Source organism: Ursus maritimus, unplaced genomic scaffold, assembly GCF_017311325.1.
Source record: "Ursus maritimus isolate PB19 unplaced genomic scaffold, ASM1731132v1 scaffold_2, whole genome shotgun sequence".
NCBI lineage: Eukaryota > Metazoa > Chordata > Mammalia > Carnivora > Ursidae > Ursus > Ursus maritimus.
Genome location: NW_024424452.1, coordinates 65,389,854 through 65,417,290, shown reverse-complemented (window position 1 = coordinate 65,417,290; position 27,437 = coordinate 65,389,854). Strand labels below are relative to the sequence as shown.

Sequence of the window (27,437 nt, the reverse complement as noted above, 5' to 3'; positions counted from 1 at the left end):
TATATATATATTTTTTTTAAGTTCAACATGGGGCTTGAACTCATGACCCTGAGATCAAGACCTGAGCTGAGATCAAGAGAATTTCTTGAGCAAAATTTCATGGACCTTACAGAAGCAAGAATGGACACAGTGACCTTCCCTGCTATAAAATACATTGAAAGGGAAAGAGAGCAACAGATGGAGGATTAAGAACAGATGACCCCAATTTCCATCTCCTCAAACCGCCTTTCTTGACTCCCCCTATTAGTAGTCTGCCTATTTGTACATTGTGGCATTGTACTTGCTTTTGAAACCACTCTGTCACAATGCTGACCTGTTTATGCAAAGTTTTCTTCTACGCTAAGCCATTCTTTAACTTACACTGCAAAATCTAATGTAAGATGATGTTCTTCTTATGTGTACTTTTCTGCCCTCATGCATGTCTTCTTTCTGGTTTTATTTGATAGATGCAGATGTCATTGAGTCTGGCATTTCGGTGAGAAGTACTGGGTCGGCAGCCTCCTTGGCTAGTCAGGGAGAGAGAAGACGACGCACCCTTCCCCAGCTTCCAAATGAAGAAAAGTCTCTTGAGAGCTCCAGGGCCAAGGGTGTAACACAGAGGTCAGAGATCGGAGAAAAGCAAGACACGGAACTTCAGGAGAAAGAAGCACAGGCGTACCAGAAGGATAAGCAGGATGCCGACAGAGCCCTCGGTAAGATGAGCAAGGCAGTGCACGGGGAGCCCGCAAAACCTGCTGGAGATGGTAGAGCCCTGCTTCACTTGGGCAGCTCTTCTGCAAAGGACAAGAGTGAAACTGACAAGGAAGCTTCTTTGGTAAAACAGACATTAGCTAAAATCCAGCAGCAAGAACAAAAGGAGCAGGCACAGTGGACACCTACCAAGTTGTCAGCTTCCAAGAACATCGCAGGTCAGATAGATAGGTGCCGGGAGGAACCTTTCAAACAAGAGTCACAGCCTCAAGACAGAATTCCAGGACACTCTACAAGCAAAGGAGAACGGGTGACACAAAACGAGGGCAAGCGAAGAAAAGCCGAGGACGTTCTCAAAGGTCAGACTTCAAAGGGCGGAGATAAGAAGGAATCCTCCAAGTCCTTGGTGCGGCAAGGAAGCTTCACCATAGAGAAACCTAGCCCGAACATACCCATAGAACTCATTCCCCATATAAATAAGCAGACTTCATCTACGCCCCCTTCTCTGGCGTTGACAGCTGCCAGCAGAGTACGAGAAAGAAGTGACTCCATGGATACTGATTCTAGCATGGACACCACCCTTATTCTGAAAGACACAGAAGCAGTAATGGCTTTTCTAGAAGCCAAACTGCGTGAAGATAATAAAACTGACGAAGGCCCGGATACTCCCAGTTACAATAGAGACAACTCCATCTCACCAGAATCTGATGTGGACACAGCGAGTACAATCAGTCTGGTCACAGGAGAGACTGAAAGAAAGTCAACCCAAAAGCGGAAGAGTTTCACGAGTCTCTATAAGGATAGGTGTTCCACAGGTTCTCCTTCCAAAGATGTTACAAAATCATCATCTTCAGGTGCTAGGGAGAAAATGGAGAAGAAAACAAAAAGTCGTTCGTCAGATGTAGGCTCAAGAGCAGATGGTCGTAAATTTGTCCAGTCCAGTGGAAGAATGAGACAGCCTTCGGTAGATTTAACAGACGATGACCAGACCTCTAGCGTACCTCATTCTGCTATCTCGGATATTATGTCGTCGGATCAGGAAACTTACTCTTGTAAATCTCATGCCAGGACTCCACTTACCTCAGCTGAGGAGCACGCACATTCCAAACTGGACGGAAGTAAAGTAACTAAATCTAAGACTTCCCCCGTCGCACCTGGATCTTCCAGTAAATCAACCACTCTTCCAAGGCCGCGACCTACTAGGACTTCCCTCTTGCGCAGAGCACGACTTGGCGAAGTGTCCGACAGCGAGCTGGCTGATGCTGACAAAGCATCTGTTGCTTCTGAAGTGTCCACAACGAGTTCTACGTCAAAGCCGCCCACGGGAAGGCGCAACATCTCTAGGATTGATTTGTTGGCTCAGCCACGTCGAACAAGGCTTGGCTCACTGTCAGCTCGCAGTGACTCTGAGGCAACAATCTCTAGAAGCAGTGCCTCTTCACGGACTGCAGAAGCCATCATTCGAAGTGGAGCCCGATTAGTACCTTCAGATAAATTTTCTCCTAGAATTAGAGCCAACAGTATCTCTCGGCTATCAGACTCCAAGGTCAAAAGTATGAGCTCAGCACATGGCTCTCCCTCAGGTAAATTGGGTCCAGACTTTTTATAATGTTAGCGTATTTCTTTCATGTTCTGGGACTCCTTCTTTTAAAAAATTAGATGTCTAGTGTTACTCCTAAAAATATTCAACAGAAAGATTACGCTATAAGAGGGTACTTTCTCCTATAAAAATTATTTTAGTTAGCTCATTAGTAAGTGGAAAATTCAGAAGTTACACACACTTCAATTAATGCCCTGGGGCAAAATAATGATTTCAAAATTAGAACCTATTTTGGAATGTTAGTTTTCTGGTTGACACGGTATCTGGATTCATGTGTCAAATTAGATGAAGAATAATATCTGGTTTAAATAATAGGAATTAACATTGTACTGCTAAAAGCATGTGTTTGATTTTTAAATATCCTCACATAATTCAAAGCCCTTAATCTGAAGAGCAGGATACCCTTTATTGTTCCTTGAGAGCTAAGTGAAATAATTGCTATTTTACCCTTGCTTTCCCATTTTATGTAGAAATGTCTCATATGCTTTTTAAAGTTCAATCTGTTTACGGTTGGGGCAGGTGAAAACTAATTCTTAATTTATTTCAGTGGAAGAAGATGGATTCGTGAGATAATCCCTAAGCACTATGGGTCTAACCGGGCTACAGAAATGTAACTGATTCTGAGTACTGTCTCAGAAAGAGCTCTTCTGTTACTTAACTCTAGTCATGAGCTGTCACTGAGTGTAATTCCAAAAGTTACTTCGTCCCTGCCAGAATCTAACGGCTCCTGGGATACTTGTCTGCTGGTGTACTGCATACTCAGCTGTAGCCCGGGAGAGTACGTGTGTGACCAGAGTCCTAACCCAGATACTCGTGTGTACCCTGTGAGCCTGGACTCTGACTTCATAATCAGCCTCACACCCGGGTGGGGCTGCAGAGGCCAGTGGGGGAAGCCAGCTGCTCAGAGACTTAGGGAGCTCTTATCAGCAAGCATCCGAGTGAGCCCTAGGTTTGAGGGAAGAGCGAGGGAAGGTTGGTGTGCAGCCCGGTGTTTTAAGTGTGCCATCTACCGCAGCGCAGCCACGAGACTCAAACCTAACGGTGCCCCTCGTGTTCTGTTGTCACTTTGTACTCCTCCTCTCTCGTCCTCACTCTCGCGTGCCTCCCCTCCACTCACACCTCCCTCTCCGCGGGTCATTGGCTGTGGTGGTGACGGGCAGATCCGTGGTGGGAGTGGATGTAGGCGGAAAATAGGGGACATAGAATCCTGACGCCAAAAGAAGAGCTGGCATTTTCCCTCGTGCCCCCACCCTCCCTGCTTCTGCACTTGAAGCTCTCGTTGCTGGTTCATGCAGTTGTCGCGAGCGTTTCAGAACTGCTGTCCGTTCGTTGATGTTTCCCTAGTGTTGGTTTTCTGTCGTTCTTATGGCTGTACCTCTTCAATTCACATTTCCTTTTTGCTGCATTCTGTGGTGTGTACTGTGATAGAATTTCTTCTGCCACGTGGCTTGTTTGATCACCTCATCTCTACTTCAGTACATGGGAATGTTACAGTTTCCTCCTGTCTCACCGTAAGCCGTGTGTCACCAAGTAGCATGGGACGGTTCCTTCTGTACCAGTCGTCTGGGCCGTAACACATGAGTAAGCTAGTCTTACTCCTCGGTGTTGAACACGAAGGGCTTCTGTGAGATGCAAGCCAAATAAGACTACTTACGCAACTCCTAGAAACCACTATAAGATGCTATGTTATGTCTTTAAAGATAAAGTTTGTTTTCTGCTTTGAATACAGAACTTGATAAACGTGTGGTTTTCTGTATCCAAAAAGTACCTTGAATTGCTTATTGAAATTCCCTGGGGTAAATTGAGGTACGTGATTTGGGCCTTCTTCATACTTAGCAGCAGCATATTAAATAATTAGAACCATAGAATTGAAAAGCTGGAAGGGTCATTCAGTTTAGGTAACTCGGGCCCAGAGATGCAGTGACCCGCCCTGGTCACCTAGCCGTGGAGGGGACAGAACAAGAAGCCTCAGGGCCTTTTCATTCCCAGCCTCTTGCTGCTTCTCCCACATCCGGTCTAGCTCTCGAAAACGGTCTGTGTCTGTGTGCTTGCAAGCTCTCAGAGGACGGCGGGAGTCATTGCATTATTTTCAGCAGTATATGCAAGGCCAACATACAATGTATGTGGTGTGTTGTCTACTGTCATCTATGTAATTCTGATGTTTTACTAATTCATGAAGCCACATCGTGATCCAGGATTGTATGTTCAGATTCTCTCAAGATGCCCGTTTATAATATTCTATCCAATCTAGAAGGATAATGACTAGGATCTCGTAGTCAGTGGTAATGTATAAAATAGTTATATGGATAGGTAATAAAAAAAAAATAACAAGAAAAACAGACACTTTTTTGACCTAGTTGCTAATTGGGGATTAGCATCTTTGATGCTATGGTATTTCTACTTAAGATAATTATAATACCTTGAATGGGAAAAAAATATAAAAATTCTTAGCTTTAGCTTTTGAATTATGATTTAAGGGGCACCTGGATGGCTCAGTCGGCTAAGCATCTGCCTTTGGCTCAGGTCAGGCTTCCTGCTCAGTGAGAATCTGTTTCTCCCTCTGCCTCTGCCCCTTTCCTCGCTCGTGCTCACTCTCAAAATATATAAATAAATACAATCTTAAAAATATGTATATGATTTAACAGCATGTAAAACCACACTGTCAGGGTTGCTGTACAAACTGTGAACTTTAAAGGACTTAGAAATCTCTCAGCCTCGAGCCTGTGGTATGTCCAGATGGGCATACGTGAAAATAATTCTGTAATGTTTCAAATTTCATAATGTAGGCCGTGTCTAAAAAAAGTTTTTCAAAGAAATGTGTATGATAAAATTAGAAGAATGGAATTTCTGACTTAGAAACATTAAGAGTAAAAGTTCTTTTATGCTTCTTTCATTCTGATGTAGGAAAGTTTTTAGGAAACTTTAGGAAAGTTTAGTCCCCACTTCCCCCCCATTCCTTCAATATCAAATTATATTAAAATATCCAGATTTATTTTGATAAGACATATTTAAAACTAAGTGTGCTGAATTATCAAAATAAAGCAGTTGGTTTTCATTATGTTTTAGGTGCACATTATATCATGTTAACCTCCTTAGAATTTTTTTTAGACTGTTGCTATCTCCTTTTTATTCTAAACCTCACATTTTATAGGTGGTAGGAATTAGGTATTGGGCATGCATGGCTTTAGTTATTTCTTCTTCCAGGTCAAAGATCAATACAGAACATGGCCAGGGATTTTTCTCCCCCAATGATCTTATTGCGACATGCTTATAAATATACCTGTAAAATGTGTTTGTGGTTTTGTTTCCCACCAAAATATTCTGATACAAAGCATGAAAATGTAGTGCTTATTTCCTGAAATGTATTTGTTACATCTATAGATGTGGATGTGTTTTAAGGCCAACAAAGTTTTGGTTAGCAGTAAAAGAAATCAGAGCATTCACAAAAAAATAATCCTATAACTTTCTTTTTAAATTCTTGACAGTATCTCTTCATAGTGAATATAGTAGTTTATTATTTCTGTAAGAGGGAATGTTGTGTAATTTTATAACTAAGTTAAGTTTTATAATTAATGTAACTAAAATAATTTTCGGGTTAGCTATAAAATTAATTAAGCTGATCTTAGAACTTTGATTTTATTATATGTGCTGTCTCGCAGCTCACCAACCAAGAAAGCCTCCCTAGGGATTGGCATTTCAGATACCTTTGACATAACTTTTCAATTTAACGATTTACCTGAAATTTCTTACTAGTGTCAGTAATATATCAAATAAGCCTAATGCTATAAAATTAAGTTTAATTCTATGCATGATTTTACCTGAACAGAATAAAATGAAAGAGGAAGAAGTAAAATTTCTCTTCATGATTAGAAATCCCAAAAACCATCAGTCCATGAGAAATTGAGGATATCTTTTCAAAGAAGAATTAGCCTAACTGGAATTGTAAAAATAATTTTTTTAAATAAGGATTTTCTAACATGTAATTGTGAAGTCCTAGGGATAGCAATGAAAGAGCTTTGAACTCTGGGAGTCGGTAGACCTGGCTTAAACTTCGATTTAAGTAAGGCAAGACCTTTCTGGGCCCCTTTTTTCTCCATCAGTTGAAGAACTTATGCTAATGGCTAAGGTCCTAATAGTCTAAAATTCTATGAAATAAGTAGGCAATAGGGAAAGTCGAAAACATTCTAACTTGAAGTTTACCCTGCAGTAACTAGCAGATTGTAAGGATTTTATTGTCTTCAGATAAACTGTGTTGCTGTAGTTCAGAAGCGAGGATTAAGAAAGCAAAAGGTACTGAGATAATGCTAAGTGAAATAAGTCAAGCAGAGAAAGACAATTATCATATGATTTCTCTCATCCATGGAACATAAGAACTAGGAAGATCGGTAGGAGAAGAAAGGGATAAAGAAAGGGGGGTAATCAGAAGGGGGAATGAAGCATGAGAGACTATGGACTCTGAGAAACAAACTGAGGGCTTCAGAGGGGAGGGGGGTGGGGGAATGGGATAGGCTGGTGATGGGTAGTAAGGAGGGCACGTATTGCATGGTGCACTGGGTGTTATACGCAACTAATGAATCATCGAACTTTACATCAGAAACCGGGGATATACTGTATGGTGACTAACATAATATAATAAAAAAACATTAAAAATTAAAAAAAAAAGGAAAAAGAAAACAATAAAAAAAGAAAGAAAGCAAAAGGTACTGAAAGAAGTTTTTTGGGAAATAACAGACCCTGGCATGAAAGTCCCTTTCCTGGTCACTCTCCTGCCAGTAGTGATCGTTCCACTGGTGTCCACACACGCCTTGGCTGTTCCACAAGCCAGGTGGTGTCCAGACGGAACGGGAGCTCGCTTCCTCGCGCACCCCGTGTGATAGGTGTACCATTGGTAAAGACAACCCTTAGTTGAGAATTTCACCTCTCAGCTATACCTTACTTATTTTATCTCTCCTTTTGCCCTCAATTTTAAGAGAACAAACCTAAAAACGTGACCTTTCAGTTTTTAAACTGTGCTTTATACTTGAGGTTGCTTTTCTTTGTAAAGATATTATTAAGCTGCACCAATCTTACTGGCCTCTAGATAGGCCTATAAAAATAAGTGGGAACTTTATGAACGTCGTTTGAAAAAAGGAGTTTTTCTCTTTTTTTTTTCTCCAAAATGTAATTAATTTCTGATCTTGAGACTCAGACTGTTAAAAGTTGATTCTAATGTGGTGGCTCCACTTACATATTGTCACCTGGCACCTAGCACTTGCTTCTCAGGTGCCCGTCCTGCTGCCATGTGTTGTAGCGCTCACGAAACAAGCAGCCTTCGATGCCGCGCTCTCTGACTTACGTCCAAGTGTGAATGCCCTCAGCTCCATCATCCCTACCTATGTTTTCACATCTCCTGCAGTTTATGAAAACTCTTTGCTATTGGTTTTGTTTTCGCTCCAAACAGCTTTCAGTTGTTCTAAGTATGGTTTCCATGGTTTCCAAATCAAGAATCGGGAAATTTAACAAATCATCTTTCTCCTATTTGTGAACTTGTTTTCTATGAATAATATTCTAAGGTAGCAAAACGAATAAACATTTAATGTTTAATGAAATGCCTTTATTAAAAAGTATAAACCTTGCAGTATTTCTAATTTTTTCCTAAAGCCTTTTTGCTCTTATTCCTAAACTTTTTCTGAAATTGTTTTCAAGTCTTAGGCTCAGTTCAATTCGTAGGATTTTTCAGATGTCTGAAATAGTAATTTTCCACTGTGGTGAAAGCTTTTTTATATTAATGAATTACGGTAAAACCAGAAAATATATTGACTACCACCTTCAAAAGACACTATAAGTAATTACCTACCATTCTGTATATGTGTTGCATACACTTTTCCAGAAAGCCATGAAGTTTCTGCATATCTTCTTATACCCATGAGTCTTGTTCCAAGCTCCATGAGCTTCAAATGAGAATGTGAATCAAGACAAATGAGTAGGCTCTGATTTAGGGCATATTCCCGATTATAGATGTCTCTGCTTCTTAAACCAGTTCTGGTGGCAGTGTTTATCGGGTTATCTGACAGCCACCTGAGTCTTAACCAGAGTCCGAGAGGCAAAAATGTTTGGGTAGGAAAAGACAGGAGGTGCAAAATTCCAGTGAAGTAGGATGAAGGAATTCTAGACTCCACCAACCCATGCAGCCTAAGCTCAGTTTCTGTTTTAAAAGGGGGGGGGGGGAGAGAAAAGAGAGAGAGAAAGAAGAAGAAAGAAAGAAAAGAAAGAAAACTCTTCTAATATTAATACAATTGGAACTAGAAGCTCCAAGCAGATGCAAAGTTTATGTCACTTTAGCCACCAGAAACGTCTCATGCTTCTCAGTAGGTTTTTCCTAATCTGAGAAAAGCAAATGGTCGGTTTCTAGGAATTCATTCATTTATTCAAAAACAGTTATTAAACATTTGCTAGTCAGACATTCTGCCAAGGGCTGGGTATGCAGTAGTAGATTAAACAGGCATGGCTCCTGCCCTTGTGAGGTTTCCGTGAATCAGCCATTACTGCCCTGTTTTTGACCTCTAACCTGTGCTTCACAAATTATTTGTATATTTGGTTCTTCCATTTACAGTAGTAGTGAAATTAATTTGTCTTCTGATTTTTCAGATGTGTCAGCAACACCATCTCTTAAATGTCTTTACTAATCTTAAATAAGAAAGTGATTGCCACTTTCTTTAATGTGACTATTCAGTCTCTCCTGTGCCTTTACTGTCAGTGGTTGTGAGAACAGCCCCGTAGAGCTTGGCTCCTTGTAGGTCTTACGCCATCGTCTGTCTTCACCGTATGCTTTCAGTGTCAAAGCAGCAGAGTTGTACTGAGGATGCTTTGTTGTGTTTTTACCACGTAAAAAGATTTTTTCCAATCATAGCATAACAGGATGTTGAATGACAGAGGTAATGTTTTTTTTCTGCCATAAACGCATAATTTCCACAGCAGNAATTATGCACATGTGTATGTCGGGAAAAGAGGGTTTTACCATCTCCATGTTGAAAGTCTGTGTGGCATGAGGAAATCTTTTCCCTTACTTTTATTTTTGTTGTTGTTGCTGTTACTGTCATTAAAAAAAAAAAAATCCATATCTTCACTCAGATGGGAAATATTTGCGACTAAAAAGTACCCAAGTTAAACATTGATGAATAGAGCTTGCTTAGTTGTTTATCATTAGTGAATTTTTCATCTAAATGTTTTATTCACCGTACTACAGAAAACATGCTCTTTCAATTGTTTTTAATTACTCATTGTTTTTAATTCACCAAAATGTATTGTTTCTATCTTTAAGAAGTAGTAGACTTATGATTTTTGTGAGATATGTGTATGTCAGTTATTGAAAATTGTGCTGTGTGTGTCTCATGGTGTTTTTGAAATCATGATTTTTATCTCCTTTAAAAGGTAACATAATAATTCTTTTTTTAATAATTAAACTAATTTAGTAAATTCAAGATGGAGGCGCTTTCCTACTGATTATGCTTCCACCTCAGAAGATGAATTTGGATCAAACCGTAATTCCCCTAAACATACTCGTCTACGTACTTCTCCAGCCCTGAAAACTACTCGGTTGCAGAGCTCTGGGTCAGCAATGCCTACGAGTTCTTCGTTCAAGCACCGGATCAAAGAGCAGGAGGATTACATCCGGGACTGGACTGCTCATCGAGAAGAGATAGCCAGGTTGGTTCTTAATGGATCATCTCGAGGAGTTGGACGTTTTTGTCAGTGTTTCAACCTGATAACAAACGTTAGCTTTTGTGTGCTTCATGCAGATAGTCCAAGAAATGAAATCCGCAGGTAACTACGAACCTAGTTTTCCTCCAGTTGCTCTCCATCCAGTTTCTCTCGGTTCATGTTTTTAATGCCAGTGCTACTAGCATATGGTAGAACTAATTTATTTTGGTTGCAGCGCCCCTTTGTTTCTAGATACCATTTTTGAAAGGTAGTGTCAGCTTTACACAATTAAGAATTGTGCAGCTGAATTTTTGATTACTTTCCTTTTATCCTCCAAAGAGGTAATAGTAGTAGAGTTGTTGGGGATACATTGCTCATGTTCTCTGGGCAGGATTAGAGGAGGTGGATTTTTACTCACACTTTTATGAGTTCATTAGGCACAGTTTAATTCAACCCTTCATTAATTATTTTGAATATTCACTATATTTGTTTAGTGTAACCGTTAGGTTATATGATAAAAATTCATGCTGCAGATGTGATTTTTAATTAGTACCTTGTCATGGCTGAACATTGAAGAGAGGCTACACTCAAACAGATGCTCTTGTAGTTAAAATATGTTTTTTTAAGTTGGTAAGGTATTTACTGCAGTGTTTTATACCGTATGTTACCTAAACATTTTCACCGTTGACATGCTATCGTGATTGCTGCCTTCAGTTTAAGACCCTGATCTTCAAGTTTTACATTTGGCAACATTATTAAAGAACATAATATATACTAGTCCCTAGATGCTTTAAAGAAATAAACTCTTATCATAATTTAATGGTGTTTATCTTTTTTTTTTCCTTTGTTGACTTCTGTGAATTATGTTTTTTCTGGCTCATTTCTTTCATGTTTAAGTTTTTTGGTCTTTAATGACCATTTACTTGTAATTGCTCTTAAGTGCTTATAATTCTTTGACAGCATGCCCTTTTAATCTCATCGTGCTGCTTAAACATTTTATTTTGCCATATAAATAGCTTTTTCTGAGACTAACTATTGAAGCATTGCAAGCCAGTTCCAGTTAGGGGACAGGCCTATATGTGCTTCAGGGTCCGTGAATTATTATGAGCCCACAGGATGCCTGCAGTGAGAGAATTTCAACCCATTTTTTATTCTTATGGGCAGGGCTGGCGACTGCAGGCCCAGTCCTCCTCCCATCGTTTCCCCTTCCTGTGGGGGAGAGGTCTCACTGCACCTTCTCAGGAGGTACCTGAGGGAACTAGAGGGTGTGTCCGCTTCCCCTTCGAGGGCCCCCCCTGAAGCCCTGGAGCCCAGACCAGAATACCTGGACCCTTTCTTCCCAGCCAAACCCACTTCCCTGCCCCCACGGAGAAAAGAGATACTGCAGAGGGGACAGTGCACAGGAACTCTGGGGGACATTTTCACTTGGTTCCATCTTGTTACCATATGCATTCTGTCACCACTGTCTCTGTGTATCTCGTTTTCTGTAGCCCGACTGCTAAACAGCCAGGCCATTTAACCTCTAAAGACTTTATGCCTTTTCCCTCTAGTTAGTAGCACTGTGCTTATAAAACTTGCCTTTGGGATTTTAATTTTTTAAGGTGTATTTTTCAGCCATATATCTGAAAGAAAGGAAAAACAGATGGATTGCAAAACTCCAAATAAAATGTTTGTATTGTTTTAGAGTTTCTTCCTCTAGCAGATTTGATGGGGGTGGAGACTGAGAATAAGAACAAGGATTATAAACTTGGAGTTTAAAAAAAAAAAGTGCACAGATAACAAGACTATAAAATATTCCAGTGAGTGTAACCTAGAAGCATTATGGAATTAGTAAGCTAGATTTAACAGCTATATGAATAGGTCCATAGTCTTTATTGAATTATAAATCTGTTATTTCTACTTGAAGATATTCATTACTTTGGTTTTCTTGATAATTTTGCATTTTAGAACTCCTAATGCTGGTGTTTAGTAGGTACTGAGACTTTTAAGCAGTGTGGATTTAAACCACTTTAATGGTCTGTATTACTGAGCCAGTTTTAAAATAGGAATTGTCACGCAAAGAAACAGCTGGCATGTACAAGATAAACTTGCAAATTAAAAGGCTTTGGGGTGCTTACTGACTGAATGATCTACGTCGTGCATACATTAGAATTATTCATGTTAGTGTAATTTTTACTGTATAACCTGAGATTACTATTGTCTGTTTATTTAACTTGTTTTTTCTAAGTAACTCACACTGCTGTCTACAAATAGCAGAAGCTTCATTGTACAAACGTCTGCATGATAAACTTAAAACCAAAAATAGATTTTTGGATAAGCTCATGCTTATTTTTTGTCTCTTTTAAGTTTGGTTATTCTGTTTTTCATCCTAGTTCATTTATTTCAGAAATACAAGAATCGAATATAGTATCTAAGAGAACACTTTAAACTCCTTCCAGGAGAATTATATCAGCAGTTAACAAGTTTTTAAAAATTACATGTGGAATGATAGTGTGAGATGTAGCATGACGTAATAAAAAGATCTAGTTACGCCATTTATTTGTGACTTTAAGCACAAGATGCTCATGTAAGCTGAGCCTTATGTTCCTCATCTGTAAAACGAGATGATGGCTACCTCTCCTGCAGGGTGCCCGTGAGAATGAAGTGAGCTGACCAGTCTAAAGCTTCTTTCCAGGGCTGCTCATGGTCATGTAGTGGTTTGATTATATTATAACATACATTACAATAATTATAATGTGCTCCTTATATTTATTCTAAGCTTATACAAGACCAGAACATATGTATTGGTATTCTTCCTACCTTTTTGTATTGGTAAATAAAGGAACTGACCACAGATTGGGTCTGTTCGGCCATAAGCTTCCATTTAGCTTCTCTTTTTAAATCTATAGTTAAACTGTTATGCAAGGACTGCATTCCTTGAAAGTCTTTCAAGCTTACATTTTGTCCAAGTGAAAAAAATGTTACTTTGTACCTGCTTTTGATTTTAAAGTTGCAGAAGCTTTCACAGGTTGTTTAAAAATGTTCTGCCATTCCGAAGCCTTCCCTGTGGAAGTAGCCACATTGAATTCAGGAGATGCGTAACTTAGAAAACTTTCGTATCTCATTGAATTGAGATCTTTTTGAGAAAAACAGGAATATCAGTGGTGGGTTATTAAGGTTCTTCCTCTTAAAAAAAAATAACAGTAAAGGGGAAAAAATCAATTTTGTTTTGCTTATCGCTGATAATATTTATTGAGATCATCAGTCTTTGTGGCTGACGACACAAGTAAACAGCTGTGTGGAAATGAGCTCTACCCCTGGGATCTGGTCCTGCCTTAGCTATTCGTAAGTTGTGCTGTCCTGAGCAAGCCGCTCGCTTTCTCCGAGAATGTGTCCTGATTCCCATTCAGTTGGAGAAGTCCTACCTCCAAGAACTGTGTGACTCTCAGATGACGTAACGTGTATGGTGACGTGCTGTGCGTAGCATGAGGTCCTGAGTCAGAGTTACTGACCTCTTTGGCCATCTGGGGAAGCGTATGGAGCTCCTTGAAGAACAGTGCTTCTAAATGCATGAGCATTAAATACTTAATTGTGTTTCACTATGACTGCATTTCTTTGTAATGTTATCAAAATATTTTTAAAGTGACAGTAATATATGGTTCTTTGTTAACGTACCAACTGGAACATTATTGCCGTGGGTTTCATGACTGCCGTGGGCTTGATTTTGAAGCAGTAATGGCTAATTGTTTTGAGATACCTATAGCAACTGTAATGTGATTTCTATTGGTGAACAGAAAACCGAGTATCTAGTACTACTATTGTCTGTTACTTGTATTTATAATCAAAAGAAATGCTCAGCTGCATTTGAAGGTTAGTGAAAATGAAGTTGTAATTGCTTTCCTATCCAGGCTCAGCGACTCTTTGGATTCTGTTTACCCTCTATTAATGCTAGTCATGAACACTAATGGTGTATTTTAAAAGACATATCACTGCTTCTGAGTAAAAGACATAATTTTCAAAGTGACAGTTTATGTGAAATTTAGTTTTATTACCTTTTGGAATTAAAGCTTAAGACTTTTAAGTATCAAAGTATTTAAGACTTTTAGTATCAAAATAGTTCATAGGATTTCCAAAAAATCTTAAGTTTTTGGTACAAATCTTTAATTAGATACACAACTTATGTAACTGATTCTGTCACAAATGATTGTTTCTGGCGCTGTTATTTAAAAGGGGTTAAACTTCTTTTCTAAAATTATTACCAGGATCAGCCAAGATCTTGCTCTCATTGCTCGGGAGATCAACGATGTAGCAGGAGAGATAGATTCAGTGACTTCCTCGGGCACTGCCCCTAGTACCACAGTAAGCACTGCCGCCACCACCCCTGGCTCTGCCATAGACACTAGAGAAGAGGTAGGAGATCTTCATGGAGAAATGCATAAGGTTCTTTCTTTTCTTTATTTCTTTTGCTTTTAGCTTTTTGCTTAGTTTATTTTAGTTACCTCCACCCTCCCTGTTTGCATGAAGCTCTGCATTTTCCAACTTTGGTTTAAAATATTTCTTTTTATGTTTTTGTAACAAAACTAGCAAAGGCTAACATTTGGTCTACTATTAACGTGAAGCTGTAAAATTATTTAAAACAAGTACTTTGTCAGCCAGTTATTGGTGTATGGTTTCACTTTAAAATATGAATAAAATTGGCAGCTGAAAAGCAAACTAAAACTTGATAAATGATTGTATAATGTTCCTATAAAGTTTGCCTATGAAAATAATTAGAAAGGTATTTTTATACCCAGTTAGCTGGTAGACATCTCTACTAGCAAATAAAGAGAAAATTCTACAGTTTTCACTACTATAAGTAATTCTGTTGAAAAATACACATATATACTCAAGGATACTTTGAAAATTGAAATATGTGTATTTATACACACAGACAAAAATACATGTATATTCAGTTTTGAAACATTCTTGTAAATTCTGGAGTGGAAGGTAGCATGTGTAGACTCTCGCCCTTCCAAAACCAGGGCCTCCTGCTCTCCAGCTCCAGGGACCAGTATTTGCATAGACTTGCTCCAGAAGGTACCTTAATGGATAATATAAAATTAATGGTACTCTGCCATGTTGGCTGTCTTGATCTGGTGCAAGCAAAAGATTGGCATTTGAAAGAATGAATTAAAAGTTTTCTTAGGACAAAGACACGCTCTTTTGTTTAATTATCATCTGGCTGTTTTGTGCTATAATGTCAGAAATGAGTAGTTAGACACTATATGGCTGCAAAGTCTAAAATATTTATTATCTAGCCTTTTACAGAAAAAAAATGCCAGCCTCTAATGAGCTTCCTTAATTTTATGAAATCACATTCTCAATAGTAGCCCAAAATGGCTAGCCTTTTTGACAAATTTGATTCTGATAAACTGTGTTAATAATATTTTCTTCCTTTGCTTTTTGTCATATTCCTTTTATAATCTAGTTCTTTAGTGGTCTTTATTTTTGTTGTTTTTTCTCCCCCTTCATGTGTTGTCTGATTTGGTAAATGAGCTTTCATGAATCTGTGTAGAGTTTTGTTACCACATTGATCAATTGTAAATGTATATAAAATCATCCTTATTGGTGAAAAACAAAAGGATCTTCTTGGTGGCAAGACATACACAATTCTTCTGGTACATTTAAAATGATAAGATGTTATTTTCTCTGCTACCTAACTAAATTGTTGCTAACACGATTATACATGCACTCAGACCTAGTAAAATTATTCAGACATTTCATTGAATAGACTTTCATTTTTCCTTTTTGTTTTACTTCTGAATATTATACTAAAGTTTATTCCTTCTTCAGTAAACCTGAGTTACTTTATATTGTATTTGTATAATTTGCACTGTAGATGGCAGTATGTCATTTTTACTAGAATATGTAATCTGTAGTGTTGTTCAAAGCTTATACCTAAGACCAAAATACTTATTTTACGGATTTAAATTTTTTTTCCTTTTGTAAACTTAATTGGAACTTGCAATTTATGTATCTGTGAAGAAATTTGGCACCTGGATTAGGGGAGGAAAAAAAGGAAAAAAACAAGATAAGAAACTAAAAAGAAAAGAAACATTATTTTACATTGGTAAGGCAATGTGAGTAAAATAAAAGACATAAATAAAAGCCATCTACATGGCTCAGCTTTTTCTACTACCATCTGTTTTCCATTTGGGGGAATCTTATCCATTGAAGAATTGAATTTAGCATAGTTCTGTATTTTGGAATTTTTTTAAAAATCTATGTAGATGAACATCTGTTTTATTAAACAGGTACCTTTAAAGTACTTATAAAAAGAAAGAGTAATTGGTTTATTGAAGATATCATGCTTCTGTTACTACCTGACAATGGAATAACTTCTGTCTAATAAAAAAAAATTATAATGCCAATATCAGTACCTTTCCAAATTATTCTCATAAGGATCTGCTTTTGTCCTGTTAGTTGGTTGATCGTGTTTTTGATGAAAGCCTCAACTTCCGAAAGATCCCTCCATTAGTTCATTCTAAAACCCCAGAAGGAAACAACTCTCGGTCTGGTGATCCAAGACCTCAGCCAGCAGAACCCCCTGATCACTTAACAATTACAAGGCGGAGAACCTGGAGCAGGGATGAAGTAAGTCAACCATTAACTTTAACAAGTGTCAGAGAAGGCATGTCCTGTTGTGGGAAAAGGAGGAACTGTTCAACAAATGGGACTGGGGAAACAGCACTTGTCCTTATGAGTAGAGTGAAATTTCATCCCGATATCACATCATGTACAAATAATTAATTACAAATGAATTAAGTATCCAAAGGGCGCAAGAGCAAAACTTTAAAACTTTCAGTAAAAAATACAGGTAAATGTCTTTCCACATTATAGTCAGGGGTGATTTCTTAAAAGGCACAAGAAGCTTTGACTTTAAAATAAAAGAATGATAAAATAGAGTATATTAAAGGACTTTTATGAAACATACAGTCAACAAAGGATTAGTATACAGAATACATAAAGAAGTCCTACCAATCAACTTAAAAAGGCAAAAACAACCCAATAGGAAAATCTCCAAAAGACATGAACAGCATTTTACTGAAGAGAAATTACCTAAGATCTTCAAAATACAGAGATGTTCAACTTCCTGAGTATTCAGAGAAATACATTTCAAGACTACAATGTGATTCTTGTTCAATTGGCAACAAATTAAAAGCCTTACAATATTAAGTGTTAGAGAACATGGACACATAGACTCTCATGTGTTGCTGGTGGAGGTTAAATTGCTTCAGTCACTTTGGAAAAACGGTTTGACATTATTCCCTAAAGTTGAACATGAACATATCCCATGATCATATCACATAGTTTTACTGCTGGTACATACTCAAGAGACACCCTGTCCTATTTGACAGAAGAAGTTATGCAAAAGAATATTATAGCACCACTGTGGACAATAACAAAAACTTGGAAACAATCTAACAGTTTTTATCAGCAGAAAAGTGAATGTATAAACTGGTATGTTTACAAATTGAATAATTACAGAGTGATCAAAACAAGTGAACTGCAGCAATACGCCACAATATGGATAAATTTTAGCAATAAAACATTAAATGAGAAAAATCTCTAAAGATTATATACAATGTGATTCTTTGTCATACATTTTTAAAAATGAAAATACATACTTAGGACAGAAATAGATGTAACAAAATGGTATGAAAAAGAAAGCAAGGGAATGATGAATGGGATTCAGGATATTGTTTAAGCGGGCTGGAGAGTGGCAGGGAGGTGGGGTGGAGGAAACCATATGACTGGTGGTAGATTACATCAGTGAGCCATTTCTGCATAACCACAAAAATCTCAGTGGCATAGCATGGTAAGCGTGTATTACACACCTGTGGGTTAACTGGTACGGCTCAGCTGGACAATTAAAAGTTGTAGGTTGAGTCCAGGTCTGCCCATGTGTCTCTCCTATTGCTTGGACAAGTGGGCCAGCCAGGGCTTGTTCTTGTCATGGTTCTATCAGCAGCACAAGAGAGCAAGCCCCACCATACAGGCACATTTCATATTCGTGTTGTGTCTGCTAAGATCCCATTGGTGAAACCAAGTCACATAGTGGAGGTCAAAGGCAAGTATACTCTTCCTGTGGGGTAGGGAATGAGTATTCTTGGCCATCTGTTCTGTTACATGGTTATTGTTGCACTCTAGCTTTTGCTTGGCTGTTAGATTTATCATAAGTGCTTATTACATTATTAAGGAGAAAGAAAAAGTGGTCCAAATTAGACTAGTGATTTATATCATGAATTAAGAGTTATGATTAATTCTGTGTACCTGTGAACCAGTGCAGATAAAAATTACTAACTCTCTTGAAAATAAATGTGGCCATGACAAATCAGGTATGGAAAAGGTTTATGATAGTGGAAATTAGATGAAATGAGTTTGGGAAAAATTCAGGGATATAGAGGAGTTTATTCACCAAAGAGTGGTTATTTCAAATAGCACCGTGGAAAGAGCTAATTGAGGGCTGCCATGCAGCAGTGGTACAGGTAAAGGCTTAGGGTGTGGGTAGGAGGATAATAAAGAAAGTAGGAGTGGACAGGAAGGGTTGGATCATAGGTTGGCATCCTGCGAATTCCTGGATTTAAGGAACAGGGGCTAAAAGTTAGTATGTAAGAATGTGTCTGTTTGCAGTAGTACTGAGTAGAAAAAGATGTCCAAATGGAGAGCATGTAGCCAGCTCTGTAGTTTCCACTGCAATATACTGGACGGTTTTAAAACACACTCTGTCCTGGCCTTAGTAATTGATGTCCTCCTCTCTTGCTTTGGCTTGTTTCCTCAAGCCTCACAAAATACCATTGTTTATTCAGCCTCTCATTGCCTGTATGTTGCTGATCACATCCTAAGTAACTTTTGACCCCACACAAATCTTTCAAACCCTTGTCATTCTTAGCCTCTCCTTTTGCCACGGTGCCCGCCTTATTTACGCCACCCTTCACTGAGCTCCCTTTCACTTGAGCTGTGTGGCACTGAGTCACAAAGTTTAGCCCTTAGTTCTGTTCTTTTTAATAAAATATTTAACAGTGTTTCCTATATTCTTTTAACTCCTGCACTGATCTTGAACAGCTGCTTAACCTCCAAGGCCATATCTTATTTTCTGGATGGTCTTGCAGAGTCTATATACAGTTCTGAAATACAAGGAGATGATTTGGGAGCCCACATCTAGCCTGGGTTCAGTCCTTTTTCTAGGTTCTGCAGACCAAATCCAGCCTGCCACTTGTTTTTTATAAATAAAGCTTTATCTCAGCACAGCCAAGCCCGCTTGTTTCCCTGTTATCTATAGCTGCTTTCACAAGAATGAGTTTAGTAGTTGTGACAGAGACCAGATAGCCTAAAATCTTCACTCTCTGGCCCTTTACAGAAGTTTGCCAACCGTTGGTTTGCCCATAAATTTCACCTAGGGTGGTATGAACCTCCATCATAAAAATTCATTCATTTAAGTAAATTTTTTAAAAGTATCTTTCCCATTAGACTATGCCCCAGAAAGCAAGGCTTGTAACCTCCTCGATTTCTATATTCGTATTATTTGGTGAAAGAATAGATAATAAACTTAGTATTCTAAATTAGTCGTATTTTCCCTCTTTTTGATCATTTGAATTGGAGGCGTGAGAGGTGGGATCATGATAGTAATTGAAGGTAGGATAATATGGATTGTTTTTTAAAAGTGATATGACCAAAGTAGTATGGAAACTGGACAAGTTATTTTTAAAAAAGGAACTCCTTTATTGATACTTATCTCCCTTTCTCAATTTAGTTATACATAACTCTAATGACATTCCTTGTTGATTCTTTTAATTAAAATTAGCATAACTACTAAATGCCCCTAAATATAGTGAGCTGTGACTAGTGTTCTTGGTGGTTATACTATACAGTGATAACATTTTAATTTACTTTCTTTGGATGTTTCAGGTCATGGGAGATAATCTGCTGCTGTCATCCGTCTTTCAGTTTTCCAAGAAGATAAGACAGTCTATAGATAAAACAGCCGGGAAGATCAGGTACTGCCGGGCTGCTCACACCTCCGGGCTACATTGTTAGGACACACCTGTTCCCCTTGGTGCTCACCTGCTCCACCCACAGCCGGGAGGGACCGGTGGAGGCGGTGGCCCCGAACTTACCGCTGCCACTGTCGCCTTCCTTCTCTTTTTTAAGTATTAGTAACAGTCAGAAGCTAAGCCACATGAACGGGGCAGAGAGGGAAACAAATGTCTAAATAAACAGCTCTTTATAATAGAGAGTTAACAGCTATAATTACTTAGATTAATTTTATTAATAACCAGATAAAATTTAGTCCTCCACAAAATGATAGCAGGTATTTTAAATTAACAGACCTTGGGGGTTTCTTTTGTGAGATCTGAAACTTAAGGCTAGTTTCATCTTCCTCATCGGCAGAGAGGAGAGTGTGCGTAATCCTGTACAACTCCAAATACTACTTACTTGCGGCCTCGCGCACTCAGTCAGGGGGTGTCAGAACCGTGCTGGACAAATAGTACGCGTCAAAAATCACTCAATCTCATTAAATTTGGAGACTTCATTCCCATGGAAGATTCTCTTAATCATAGTGTTTATTTCATTTATCTATCCAGTGTGTCCTAGTTTTAGAATATAATTTTAGTGGAATTAAATGCAAAATAACAGTTTCATCACCTTCAGCTATGGTGCGTGCTTGAGCCAAACTTGAGGGATGCGTGACTCCTGGCATTATTAAGTAGACATGTGATTGGACCCCACAGATTCCACTGGGTGGACTCGATCTGTCTGACTGCCTCCTGCACTGGCAGCTCGTAGGACGATGGGTTGTCATGGCGAAGGGGAGCTCGGTGACCGTGGGAGAAGGTGGTGGGATCAGTAGACGTGGAACTGATGGAGTTGCCGGGGAACACTTACACAGACCTCATCTGAGATGATACTAGAGTGCCGATTGCGTAATCACTGGTATGATGAAAATAAAAACAGTAGGCTCACTTCCAAGCCCAGTCAGAAATTATAGAATGTCTTTTTCATAAATAGCATACAACTAATTTAATTTCCTTAAAATCAAATGTGAACCTTAAAATGTACACATTTTTTAATTTAGAAAGGATCCAGTGAAATTGCATTGTTATTATACTTTTTATCCTGTGTAACTAGTGATTTTAAAAATAGAAAGGAAAGGAGTGATTGGGCTTGGTTGGAACGGAAGTTATGAATAATAAAATCATATAATTAAAGCAAAATAATGAAATTAAGACAAATCACATGGAAATAGCAGAAACCGCTAACTTCATACAGGTAGATAGACTCAAATACATGAGCTAAAATGTAAATTCCATGAGAGCAGTGGTCTTTAATGAAGTACCTAGAATATACTACATAACTATTGGTTAGTGAATGCTTATTAAATTATCATTTTGTAGGAAGTTAAGTTTACTTAAAACTCATAGGGATGTGTGAAAATTGGTAAGAGTAAATTATCTTGAAAAAGCAGTGGATGGCAGCATAATGGTAGTCATTAAAATAACTGTTTAAATTAATCGTATGTACAAGGTACTCCTTAAGAAAAGACAAACATGCAATCACTTTTTAACTGGTAAGGGTAATATGCCTTATATTTCAACTGTTGGAGGGACTGTTGACAGACTTCACTAATACTCTTTTGAAAAAGTAAAGGTATCATTATGTGAAAAGGCCATGGTGTACAAGAGTAAGTATATTATGAGGTCACTTGTATAAACCTTTAAGAAATGTACCTGGAGGGAAGAATTCTATGTATGTGTATGTACACATAGTAGGTGTTCTATATAATATGTATGTTTTTTCTGAAAGATTTGTATTTTTAACTAGGTTCTGTATTTTGTCAAAAAAAAATCTAAAAAGTAAAAAATAGGACAAGACAATGCAGATTGCATTATTCTTTTAACCTAAAGAGAATTTAAATTAATATTTTTTAGAAGGCAATAAAGTGAAGAGATAAACTGGTACATTTTTAAGCGGTATCAAGATAAGGGCTCAAGGTATAAAAGAAGGCTCAAAGTGTAAATCCATGTAAAAATACTTCAGAAATTCATTGATGCTGTGACTTAATTTCTAATTACTGTAATTAAAATTTTAAGATGTGATAAAACCATGTCTGAATATGGTTTGTGAATTATAATATTTCACACAAATACAATTTTATATTGCTTATATGTTGAAATAAGTACCCGTGGAATGACTAGGAATATTGGAAGCAGCATAGTGTTGACTTATGCAATACAAGACAGCTTGGTCAGCTACAATCTTGTTCTCTGTCTTTTTAATTTTATTTATTTATTTTTTACCTCTGGCGTGGTATCCTGTAAATCCTTGCAGGCCATTAGAAAACCACGAGATGCACATGTAGGAAAAAGCAGATTGTGGCAGTGTCACCTTTTGTGGTTTTATGATAGGTTTTTAAAATATGGAAAGTAAAAGGCTTATGTTTTTCTGATTTCTAGAATATTATTTAAAGACAAGGATCGGAACTGGGATGAAATAGAAAGCAAGTTAAGAGCTGAGAGTGAAGTCCCTATCGTGAAAACCTCAAGCATGGTACGGTAATTTTTCTTGAATAGTAAAACATTTAATAGGTTTATCTTAAAGGAATGATATTCTTATTTTTAAAAGTGTTTGTTAATTTACATTTTTAAAAAGATAGAAATACACAGATTTGGGAAGTTTTATGCCTTCCACTATCTTTCACAGGGGTTTAAAATGCTGCTTGCTTCAAAGTTAAAGATGGTATGAAGGAGGAACTTTCTTTATGTTTCTTCACTAATACATGCCTGTTCTTATGATTATACATTATAAAGAGGCAATTTGAAATCAGAGCTGAACTCAAGTAGAGTGAACATGAGTCATTTCCTTTCCCTCGGTAGATTGCTCATCTCCTCCTCAAGGTTTTCGTGGTTCAGGGAGTCATCCTAAAACCGAGGTCACAGTTCATACATTTTTCAGAGAATATCCTTACACACTTTTGCAAAATTGTTGCAAGATTGAGCGATGCAAGTTTTTCAAAATCTTTGCTTATGCAGTAGTATCATCTTGAACTTCTCATCTTTTGTTATCTTGTTGAAAAAATAATTGCAGTTAAACATTAAAGATTTTAAAATTTGAATCTCGTTTTTTAGATATCATAATTATTTCCTGTCTTGTCGCTGCAGATGTAGTGCCGAGTAGCTAACGTTAAGTATTCCAAATAAGAGGAGTGTGAGACTCATCGCTTATCAGCTAAAAATGCTTTACTTACAGGAAGCTAATTTTTGTCATTGCTTTCCCTACAGGAGATTTCGTCTATATTACAGGAGCTGAAAAGAGTTGAAAAGCAGCTACAAGGTACGTTTACTACTGAATTAAGTAGGGAGAGCTAACAATTTCAGACAAGTACATTCTAAGTGGTATCTCTTAAAAATATTCTCACTATTATAATGTCATTTGGTTAAATATAATAACATATGGATAAAATATAGTTCTACATATCCAAATTACTCATAAAAAGGAAGCTTTAATAAAACCCAATATAGATAGAGGTGCCTGGGTGGCTCAGTAGGTTAAGCGTCTTGACACTTGATTTCGGCTCAGGTCATGGAGTCGAGCCGCTCATGGGGCTCCAGCTCAGCATGGAGTTTGCTTGAGATCCTCTCCCTCTGCCCCTCCCTCCCCACTCATAACGCTTGTGTGTTTGCACATGCACGCGCACTCCTTTGCAAATCAATAAAATCTTTTTAAAAAAGAAGTAAAATAAAACCCAATATAAATAAAAAGGTAAAGTTAAATCTTGGGCATATAGGCTAACTGTTGTAGACTAATTCACAGTATGATATATATTATCTGTTTTATATGTACATAAGTACTAATATATGAAAAATATGTAAAATAATATTGAAATATGTATGCAGCTCAGAATGCTTATTAAAAATTGGCATTATTTATTTGATTTGACATTTATGATGTGACCCAAATGAAGCTGTATTCTGATACGAGTCACAGTTGTTTGGGTGAACCACAAGAAAAGAGCGCGTATTGGCCAAAGGGACCAGAGAAGGAGGGAGAGAAGAAAAAGAGACTGTTTGCCTCCTCAAGTTTGACAGGGCCGTTATTTCTGTGTGCGCCAGATCTTACTCAGGCATGAATGCCCGTGTGTGTCTTGAACTAGAAGTCTGCGATGGTACAATAGGTAGCTTCCAGAGTCAGCTGCTGATTCCACTCAGTCTTTGTTGCTTGAATTATCATAGGCAGAATATGTTGGCCCTCGCTAAGTGATTCTTAACGTCTAGTCCATCTCCACACCCCGAGGGGTTATGTTTTACCCCCATGGGGAAAAGCGTCTTGCTCATAACACAATGGCTGTTAGCGGAGAGAACAGGAGTTTACTTGGAAAAGGACCTCTTGAGAAATTGTTACAGCAAAGGTGCTTCCTTCTGCCAAATCCCTGCTCTCCCCCATGCCAAGTTGGAAATCACTGCCTCAGATTTTTTCTTGTCCACTCACTCAATCTTCTGGATGGAAAGCTGCCCTTTCACCGGCCCCTCCCATGGAGTAGCGAGGTCTATGCGGCCTGCTGGAGCCGCCCTCGGATTCTGAGGGCGTCCCCGTGACTCAGGCACACACACATGCACACGCTGATGGCCCCACACTCTTACCAGGATGAACGACAGCATGCTGTGGTAGCATTCCAAGTGGGATGATGTTCTCCCAGCCTCCCCAACCTTCCGGTTCCTCTGAACTCCATCTTAGCCGTGAACCCCCGGTTATCTGAGTGGTAATACAGCTAGGAGTGCTTATTAAAATCACACCCAGTGTTTTCCCTTTCCTCTCACAGTGATGAAAGCAAATCTCAAAATGATCTTTCTGTCAAATCCCAGTCTTCCAACAGACTCTGAAAGGCTCATATGTGAGCCTGTTCAGGGCACCAGAGAAAGCACTCAGGTCCATATCATCTACAATATGGGTCAGCCCCCAAATTATTAAAAAATGAGTTTTAAATATGGTATCCAAAGGATTAGCCAAATTTAAGCTCTTACAAGCATCCTGAGTTGAAGTATTATCCAAGTCATAAGCAGTGTTCCCATCCACATTTAACTGCATCTACAATTATCTTTTCCCCTCCCGTATTCCTTTTTTTTTTCCTTCAGCAATCAATGCTATGATTGACCCGGATGGAACTCTGGAGGCTCTGAACAACATGGGATTCCCCAGCGCTATCTTGCCGTCTCCGCCAAAACAGAAGTCCAGCCCCGTGAACAACCACAGCAGCCCGGGTCAGACACCGACACTTTGTCAGCCAGACGCTAGGGTCCCCCATCCGGCCGCTATCTCAGCATCAGCGGAAGTTGAGAACGCCGAGTCTGAGGCTGATTTCAGTATCCATTTCAATAGGTTCAACCCTGATGGGGAAGAGGAAGACGTTACAGTACATGAATGACTTTCTCTCGAGTGTTAAAAATAAGTACCCGTGGAATGACTAGGAATATTGGAAGCAGCATAGTGTTGACTTATGCAATACAAGACAGCTTGGTCAGCTACAATCTTGTTCTCTGTCTTCTTAATTTTATTTATTTATTTTTTACCTCTGGCGTGGTACCCTGTAAATCCTTGCAGGCCATTAGAAAACCACGAGATGCACATGTAGGAAAAAGCAGATTGTGGCAGTGTCACCTTTTGTGGTTTTATGATTTTCAGATTGAATTCTGTAATTGCGTCCTTTCCCTTCATAGATCTTTGTTTTTTTTCTTTAAGCCGTGCTGTGACCTACAAGCAAATTAAATACCCAACATTTCTGACCCCCGTGTCTTCTGTGCCAAGCTGCTCCCCGAAATGGACTTCCTCTTCATCTGTACAGATTTGTTAGACACTTATATTTGCTTCTTAATAATAGGATTTATATTAGTATTCATTACCATTGGACACAATGACATATTACTCTCCACAGTCAAACTGACCTTTCAAAACAGTCGTTCTTGTGTTCTGAAATTTTCCGGCATATATGTGATTTATATAACTTTGTTGCTACGTCAGTTGTCTTGGGGTTTACGGAGATGAACTATTATGTTTGCACTAAGATTTGCCGGGAGTGGTAGGTGGACATAGCTCTCTATCAATAAGGACTAACCGTCTTTTTTGTACATAGGAGATTGATGATACCGTATTTGTTTTAACCCCTCGGTGTTTTACTCCACTTCCAAAAAAGCTCAATTTGGCACTTTTTTTCCATTTTTTTTTTTTAACGGAAGTAAGATTTTTGTCTCATTTTAGGGCAAATGATAACTAGAAAGATTAAACTAGACTGTTTAGGTGGAGTATATTTTTAAACTGAGAACACGTATGTTGGTCCTGTGTTACCAAGTTTATATGTGACAGTTGAAAAAAAAAATTCCCTTGAAATGATCATGAAGTTAAAATTTTCTTCATTAGGAGACTTGGAGAACCAGTAGTCATAAGATTAGCTGATAGTTTCACTCCCAAGCAATGAACTGCTTCTGTGTGTTTCCCTGTAGGACCCCGTAGTAAACCTGTCCGTCTTACGCATTTACAAGGACCCTGCAAGACGGCAACGATGAGGGCTCAGGCCTGTGCCACTACACAGGAAGCCTGTGGAAAAATACCTTCTGTAAACTTGTTTTTTCTCTTTCCAGTAAGTTCACATTTGGATAAGTTTTAAAGGAAAGTAATTATCTTTGTGTTTCCAGAACACTATAATTTGGGTGTATCTTAATTCCTTTAAATATTACTTAGTAGCCTTGGATTTCCCCGTTGACCCCATCAGTCTATAAAGGTTAAAACTGCGGCTTTTGCAGCTTTTACGAATGGTCTTTAGTATTTCAGCAATAATCCTGTACTACATTGGTTTCAGGAGACAGACTGACTCTGTATGCTTCAAAACCTTACAAGATTTAAAAACTCCTGTACTGTTGGGCCAGTTAATAAAGTGCAAAAAAACCCTTTTTGTAGAGATGTAAAAACAAAAGTCTGTTGTATAATGAATCACATATTTTTCTTTAAATTAAAAAAAAAAACAACAGTAAATGAACTATTCTCCTTGTAAAGCTAACTTCTCCATTCTGTCTAATAAAGGAAGACTGGAAAAAAAAAGGTTTTAAAGAACGTGAATGGAATGATACAAATGCTTTGAAGGAATAAGTGAAACATTAAAACAGGGTCAGTCCATTTGAAGAAAAAGTCAAACAAAATAATCACCATTGCTCCCTCTGTTATTTAATGTTTGGGTACTGATTATATCCCCATGGAAGCAGAAGGTAAGGAGTTGTTTAGGAAAATATTAGCATCTACTCAACTTACATTATCCTTTAAGTGTTTACACGGTTTTGTTCAATTATAAACATTTGGCCTTTTACTATGTTATTTTTATTTTGTATGAATACATTATCCTCCTTATTTATTTTTGTTACATTTATTACTTATGTTATTTTGTTATGCATTTACAACTCCATTT

The 27,437-nt window shown here is 38.1% G+C and overlaps 1 protein-coding gene across 9 annotated transcripts in view; it reads left to right on the top strand.

The window, feature by feature from the left end:
• CEP170 (centrosomal protein 170) overlaps window positions 1-27,076 on the top strand; it is a 119,413-nt gene extending 92,337 nt beyond the window's left edge. For 3 of the 9 annotated variants that reach the window (XM_040636070.1, XM_040636064.1, XM_040636065.1), the window contains 8 exons: window positions 447-2,273; window positions 9,742-9,976; window positions 14,212-14,389; window positions 16,412-16,582; window positions 19,898-19,986; window positions 22,444-22,537; window positions 23,269-23,320; window positions 25,120-27,076. In XM_040636070.1, coding sequence (XP_040492004.1) covers window positions 447-2,273; window positions 9,742-9,976; window positions 14,212-14,389; window positions 16,412-16,582; window positions 19,898-19,986; window positions 22,444-22,537; window positions 23,269-23,320; window positions 25,120-25,409 — 2,936 coding nt within the window. In that variant the 3' untranslated portion in view covers window positions 25,410-27,076. The remainder of the gene's footprint in view (window positions 1-446; window positions 2,274-9,741; window positions 9,977-14,211; window positions 14,390-16,411; window positions 16,583-19,897; window positions 19,987-22,443; window positions 22,538-23,268; window positions 23,321-25,119) is intronic. The other 6 variants (XM_040636072.1, XM_040636068.1, XM_040636071.1 and 3 more) reach the window with 4 other exon arrangements.
• The last annotated feature ends 361 nt before the right edge of the window (window positions 27,077-27,437 follow it).